The 7,190-nt window shown below is 42.6% G+C and overlaps 1 protein-coding gene across 1 annotated transcript; it reads right to left on the bottom strand.

The window, feature by feature from the left end:
- Positions 1–470: 470 nt before the first annotated feature.
- LOC110973314 (carbohydrate sulfotransferase 11-like) lies at positions 471–5,271 on the bottom strand. Its single transcript, XM_022224011.2, has 3 exons — positions 4,725–5,271; positions 3,921–4,084; positions 471–3,599 (listed from the first exon to the last, which is right to left on the bottom strand). The coding sequence occupies exons 1-3, from the start codon at positions 4,855–4,857 to the stop codon at positions 2,568–2,570; spliced, it is 1,329 nt and encodes a 442-aa protein (XP_022079703.2). The 5' UTR covers positions 4,858–5,271; the 3' UTR covers positions 471–2,567.
- Positions 5,272–7,190: the final 1,919 nt, after the last annotated feature.

Below are 7,190 nucleotides of genomic sequence, written 5' to 3'. Positions count from 1 at the left end.
TTCTTTTCGCTTATAATTATTAATGAATCAACTGAGAAAGGAGTTTTAGACTTTCATCGACGTGTAAAACTGACATGAAAGTGCGGTCATAAGCACGATCGCGCGTGCACGTGCATTTTCATATAAGCCTACTCGGTTCGATGTCACAGACACGAGTCGACTGCTGTGTCCCTGGATGAAGCTTTTCCATGAATCCGCAATGCTACATTGTTGAGGAGGCGCATTACTCCAAGGTAAATTCACTGATTACTCCTAACCGTTGAAAACTGCTCCTTTCTTTAAGGGAATGAGAACCTGTCATGCTTGTTTCCCACCCTGACCCCGCGGACGATGTTCGCTTGTCCTACGAACGCCCTATAATCCATAGATTTCACGCAAGATAAACTACAAGACCGTCGATTTAAACATTGAAAATGCCGTGCTGTTTTTTTTTCTCACAAAGCAGTTGACTCAAACATGAAACAAGTGAGTGAAATGTACCGGTAAACCGGTAAGTTGCAGTATATATTACACACCGTAATCAGCCAATCCTGTGAAATTACGACAAAAAACAATGCTGTCCATCACCATTAAGAAAGGGGACCCTGACTCACCTGAAACCTGGTAAAATAACGTAAATCTTGTTCCTGTCTTTAATTAGTATAAATGTACTTGCACTTCTAAGACTTGAAGCAACCGATAGCAAGAGTATAGTATCAATATAGTCATGCAACAGTTTACATGAATGTGGGTACAGGCATTAATTCCAAGTAACGACCAATAACTGTAATACAAATGGCGGCTGGTACGACAGCAATAGCTGTAAATCCCGCGTTCATAGCCGTTTTCGTGTCAAAGGTAAAAAAGTGGATACCTTCACTAATTACTGCAGCGTTTTGTGTTGTCGAATGGCAACATTTACCAATCCTCTGTCGCAAACGTGTACCCCACAACATTCGCGGTGATGACTTTATTTACTGCATTTAGCACAGACGGACGGCTATTTGGCGGAACAATCATTGTTGCTTTTTCGGTGTTGTACGGTTAACTTTGGACTCTGGTGTCAGTTTTTGCTTCTTTTCAGACCTGTAATACAGTTAGATCTACAATTATTAGCTATCGATGTTATTGGTGTTATTTATTATACTCTGTCCGTGCTGCCACAGTTGTCCATCCTTTTAAATGTAAATACGATTTAAAATATTGAAATGAATGTAGAAATTATATTTAACAGGACAATCGACCATAGATACTTTGACGGAATGTACTGCTGGTCCATTACTTCTGAAATACATGCGTGATTTCTTTTCGTTTTGTTTTTGTTCTGGTACTGTTGCGTGTATTTTCACGTCACATACATCAAGGTCACGTCACGCGGTCATTGGTAATAACAAAACTAATTACACTAACAAGTAACTTCGGCAAGTTAATCTATTTACATAATCAAAATGATTTTAGATGTTTTTGGCAGATATATCTTTACTACTTTTCGGTGATACAAATTTGAATATGAGGGCTGTCCTTCACAAACGTATTTTAGCATTGCTCGGTGCTTAATAAATGTTAATTGCTATTTTGAAACCAAACGTAAGACAATGACGACCAAATTCACGTATAAACAAATCAGTGGGCCTCCGGCATAAGTTGACTTAAGGAATTCATTCCCCGTCTCCCCTTCCCTTCTAGCTGTTGATGTGAGAAGCGTCACTAATTTAACCTCTGTTAAAGGCATATAGCTACTAACTTAATGCCACTGGGCAAAATGGATGCATATCACTCTATTCACTTACAAAAGCAAACATCTCTCTTACAGGAGTCATGAAATAGAATTTTTTTATACAGTGTATTAAAAACCCTTGAAATTGCATCTTTGGGCTTCAATTAACCTTGCTTTCAATTTTTGTTGATGATGTCATCCAAGGCACAGAATCTCAATGTTGCACAGATTTGTGCAAAGAAAATTTCTAGATTTTTTTATAACCACTGCTGTGGCTGATTTCATTTAATTCGGCAATTTATTGCTCTGTAAGTATATGGCAATAACTCAGCAAAAATCTTTTTCATACAAATGTTCCCAGATAGCAAATTTTGGGTTCACAATTTGAACATGAAAACATGTAACCTGAGCCATGTCTTCCGGGATTTACATCAAAGCAAAAGCGCCCTCTCTTGTCCAGAAATGCTTGGTCAATTTTCAATGTTTGAAAAGGTGCACCGTTCAGTTCATGTAACTCAAAAAAGATGTCAAACAGTCTTCATACATCGAAGAAGAGTACAGAGATTCACGAAAAGTGATTCAAAGGAAATTTATTTCCTGGATCCTTTAAGGCCGGCTCATACTTAGCGCGAAAGCGAACACAAACACGAAAATGTGAAGTCAGATCATATACTCGCGCTGCGAGTTCACAAAAGTTGAACACATTTTCAGCGACAGGGAATTTTGATGGACATGTTTCGGGACTTCAAATTCGCTTCGCTTTCGCCTGAAGCACGAACCAACTTTTGCTGTTTGCCTATAAATTAAAGAACCCTGAGCATCAATCCATAAATATGAAATCTGCTTTTATTTTGCCGAAGCGGTGTCTTGACTAAGTAAAAGTTCTGTTTGAAATGTAGGGTGGTACACTGTACCCAAACAGTTGAAAATCGGTGGAATAGCGTCGGTAGAGGTCGCCAATGTCAGCCGCTGTCAGCTGTGAAAAGAATCTCCGTATCTTGCTCTGTTTGGAACTCCCAGTCGGGTTAGTTGAATCGGGGAAGGGCTGATTTAAGTTTGTGGCTTTGATGATAAAATCAGCATCTTCCTTTAAAGTGCTGTAGTTGCCGATGTAGTCGTACTTTATCATGCAGGGTTGACACTGGCGGTACATTTCTTGCCAGTGCGGTTCAAGGTTTTGGTTTTTTGGATCACTGATGTAACGGGAGAATTGTTGGAAAGATATATTCAAGGTGCCATCCTTGAGTCTCTGTGTGTTGCTGACGTCACCGTAACGGACCATCTCGACAGCACTGGTTTCCCTGAAATGCTTGCTGGCTGGATAGTCCATTTGGAATTTGTCAATGTAAGCGGACAATATGCGTTCAAAGGGATGGCGGACAAACAGGAATTTCTTGTACTCCTTGAGGAGACGGGTTGCAGTGGCAAGTGGATACGAGCTCAGAGTGCGCATGTGCGAATCGGTTGCCAAGTGAGTCTGTCTCTGCTCGATCTTCTTGACGGAGGGAAAGATTCCCTTGGCAACGAGGAGAATCCGCTTCCAATTGGTGCAGCTGACCTTGGGGACGTAACAGTAGATGATCTTGTGCGAGTCCAACACGAGCAGGTGAGACATCGTTCGCAGGGTCTCGGGCGTCAGCTGGTAGTGCAAGGCCGGTGATATGTGCTTGTGTACGGCATTAGCGCAAGTCTCTTGAACGCGGCGGTGGCGACGGTCTTGCTCACGCCACCAACGACAGGCCCTGTCACAGGCTTCGTGGGCAAGTGTGTTGGATTTGTGAAGTACACGTACTTGGTTCTGGCTAGTACTGGTCATTTGTCTGTTAGGTGCCGGCTTAGGAATTCCAATCGTTCGCTCCCATGGTTTTGAAACTGAAGAGCTCATATCTTCACCACTCTCTTCCTAAATAGCGAGGGATGCAAAAAAGGCATATGACCTAGACTACCTTCTGCGCAGTAAAGATGATAAAACGACCACATCTCTTCTCGCAAAAATGTGCACGTACACATTTGGAGCAGCAACTCCATTGGACAAAGTTGATTTTCATTCGAACCTGACTCCTCACTGATTTGAGCGACCAAACGTGTACAGTCGACTCTCAGTAATACAAGCTAATTCAGTAACTCCCAAGGCCCTCGTATTAACGAGAGCCGACTGTATTTAGTGGCACCGAAGTTTGGCGTCAAACTTTGATTACATTCATTTGGTCCATCTGGGCCTTACCTGAGCCTGACTCGATTCAGATTGAGATCTGTTGACACTCTGCCTTAGGGCCTTCTTAAACAAAGCCTCCTCGTCCATTTTATCCCACCAGTCGTCCTCTAACCGGAGCAACCGAGGACCAGGAGCTGGGACAGGGACACGGTCAATCTCAACTTTGGACATATCTGAAGAACAGAAAAAAGACTACAGGAGCGAAATCTACATCTGCTCTCTTCACGCAGTAAAGCGTGAAACCACCTGTCCAACTCGTTTCTTCAAAGCGATATAGAATTCTCGGTTAATGGATTCATAATCAGTGGTACTTCAGGGTTTGCAGCCCTATCTTGAAGATTAATTTTGTTCTCGGAAGAAAACAGTGACATTCGGAATTTATGTAAAATATTTTGACAGAAATGGTAGTGGATACTTTGACAACGGAAGACAGTCACTGGTTGTTGGGGATTGAAATCTTGATGAGCATTGGCTACTGATGCATGCCGCGCATATGAGACTACATGTACTATGTATTTCGGTGATCACGTCCCATTAAAGTTATCGTAATCCACCATACGTTATCGTTTCCATCAAAAGAAAAAGCATAGGCCTACTTTACAATTTTGCACAATCTCCTGGGTTCTTTAAAGCTGTGGAGATGACCTCGATGCAGTGAGGCTCTAATTATATGTCATGACACTCGCTTTCCGTTTGGAACCTGGCCTGATTGTCCGACTTTGGCTTAAACATATCCTAAACCAACAAGTATGACTGCGAACCGGAAAGCTGTGCGGGTTGATACACAGCTTGTTGAGAAAAACAATACCTTACCATTTTGATTCCAGGTTGTCATTGTGTGTTGCATGCTCAGGGTTCCAACCACTGCCATGACTGAGACGACCAAGAAAAGAAGGCCCAGCACCAGCTTGGAGCGGTGCCGTTTGGAGTTGCCTCGGACAGCCATTGTTGCTGTATACCGAGCGGAATCAACCTTTCACGGTACGGTCAGGCATACAGACAGCGCATTAACACCATGATGACATTACTCACTGTTCCACTGCAGTACACTGCCAGTGAGTGTCACGATCATCCGGTAACTTGGTCGCGATCGCGCGCTGCACGCACAGCTAGCTCAGTTATACACAGTGACTTCAGGCAGATTCCTGTGCAATAATCTCTTCCCGTTGATGTGACGGCTATCGCACAGGATGGAACAGCTTCTACATGAAGATGATATAAGGGGTTATTGTAGTTCGTTGATAAGGTGCGTATGGATCGCTAGTGAATATAAATTTCACATCAGGATTGAATCCTTCAGTGTGTACGCCGAAGCGTCAGAGCCAGCATCTTGCGAGACGTTGAGGTCAAAGTGCATACATAATGTCTCTTACAAAGTAGACTTGCTCTAGTCGGTTAGAGACCTTCAATCGAGGGTAAGCCTACAGTACGTGATAGTACCTCTTTCACCGTCAGAGTTAAGCATAAACAAACATAAGCCAGTTTGACCTCCCCATAAATTTGTGGATTTTATGATTAGATGTTGATTTAATACACTGCAGTGAAATCTCCCAGTGGGTCGTCTTTCTCCGTGGGCAAAACAACATGTGACCTTCCTAAACCTCGGATAAGAACGGCATGGCTGCAAAGCAGTCATTGGCGATAGTCGATAACAACCAAATTTTCAAGTTGAATTAAATATTAGGCAATATGTCACAGTGCTGGAGGAATTCAATTTTGTTGAAAGTACAAAACGAATTGAAACCGACAGAGGCCTGAATTTAGGGACACACTGACAGAAAACGTCCACTTTATATAAATTTTGATCAAAATGGAATGACGTGTGACCCACATTAGCGTGTGATCACCTTTGAATTGCTGAATCGGCTTGGTTCATGAAGCATGTTGATAATTATATGGAAACTCATTCGGCTCATACCTGTGTTTTAATATTGCGCAAATACGGGCGTTTCACAATGGTGCACCTGCAAGAGTTTGCATCGCACTGGCCAATGACAATGCACGAAATCTGTCGACCCAGTGCGCGTTTGGAAAGGGTCGACAGATTTCGCGCATATGTGATTTGCCAACGTATTGAGTATCATCTTTTTAAATTCAGAGTTGAGTGCTACTGTCGTCTGCGGATCTTGCACAGCGCCCTCTCTCATTAAAACAAACACCGTGTTACGGTCGCGTTTTCTCATCGAGGGCAGCTATTTCATGAACAACTTCCAATTGTGCATGACACGAGCAGACTGAATGTACGTATAGGGCTGTAGTCCATTAATTTAAGCCTCATTGAAAACAGTGTAAAATCAGCATTGTTCGGGGCCCAATAATGCATACCAACATCCCTAAGGCATCTGAAACACACGTTAAATTATTGTATGGTCCATAATCTTTCAATTTCTTTTCAATTTTCTGTGGGTTAACTGATGACATTTTGAGTTATTCCCTCAACACAAAATTACGATTTTTCGAGTGTCCTCTTGCAGCTATTTTTCAATTGGCAACCCTCAAATTTCTCGGGCACTTAAGAGTATTTTTCAACAGTATTTTTTAGCCATTCTGCTCTCAGATGAAAGTTCAAAGACCCATAGAGTTGATCCTGGCAAGGATTTACACAATCTAACCATTTTGGGGGCCATACAATCTCCTTTTTCAAAAGATACTGTGGGGGCACTTGTAATGTTAATGACCTGGCAAGAAATGTTCAGTTGAATTAGTGGACTGCACCCATAGATGAATTAATTAAGGCAGCAAGTATAATTATGTATAACCTATAACACTTTACTGTGAATATCGCGAATTGGAGTGGGTGATCTGAAGAGGCCTGAAATGCCTACTTCCAGTTTGAACTGCCGAAAAGGCGTGCTGTCCCCCATACACGTATATAGAGGTTTTTCAGTAACGTGATTTTTGACGGTCAGCCTTCGATATGCGCAGAAGTGCGCGGAAATGCGCGCGCCTTCGAAGTCTTTCATCATTCTGGCGTATGTGAAATTGCTAACTGAAAGACGTTACGCAGATTCGAAAATGCACGCACCGCTGCAGACTTGGAACGCTTCTTGAACTGCCTTTAATTTTTTTGCTGGTCAAGTGACGTCACGTGAAAAACCTCCATAGACTAATCCTATTAGGTGCCATAACTGCGCTGGCACCGCTCTAATAGTATACACACATTCTTCATCTTGAAGCTTAGTGACGAGCACGAGCATTTTGGCATATCAGTACATCCTATTGGTCCAACAGGCACGTAACGCGTGCCTGCCACCTGTCTACGAGCATTGTTCCACCGCA

This window comes from Acanthaster planci, linkage group LG02 (assembly GCF_054643075.1).
Source record: "Acanthaster planci isolate LZ-2023a linkage group LG02, COTS_SCS, whole genome shotgun sequence".
NCBI classification, from domain to species: domain Eukaryota; kingdom Metazoa; phylum Echinodermata; class Asteroidea; order Valvatida; family Acanthasteridae; genus Acanthaster; species Acanthaster planci.
Note: the sequence above shows the minus strand (reverse complement) of the source record. Positions and strands in the feature narration are given on the sequence as shown.

Excerpts from the sequence above, each read along its gene's own strand:
- LOC110973314 (XM_022224011.2), bottom strand. The coding sequence starts at position 4,857 with ATGGCTGTCCGAGGCAACTCCAAACGGCACCGCTCCAAGCTGGTGCTG. Across the intron at positions 4,085-4,724 it reads GACAACCTGGAATCAAAATG|ATATGTCCAAAGTTGAGATT; the intron begins GTAAGGTATTGT and ends TCTGTTCTTCAG. Across the intron at positions 3,600-3,920 it reads CTGAATCGAGTCAGGCTCAG|GAAGAGAGTGGTGAAGATAT; the intron begins GTAAGGCCCAGA and ends CTCGCTATTTAG.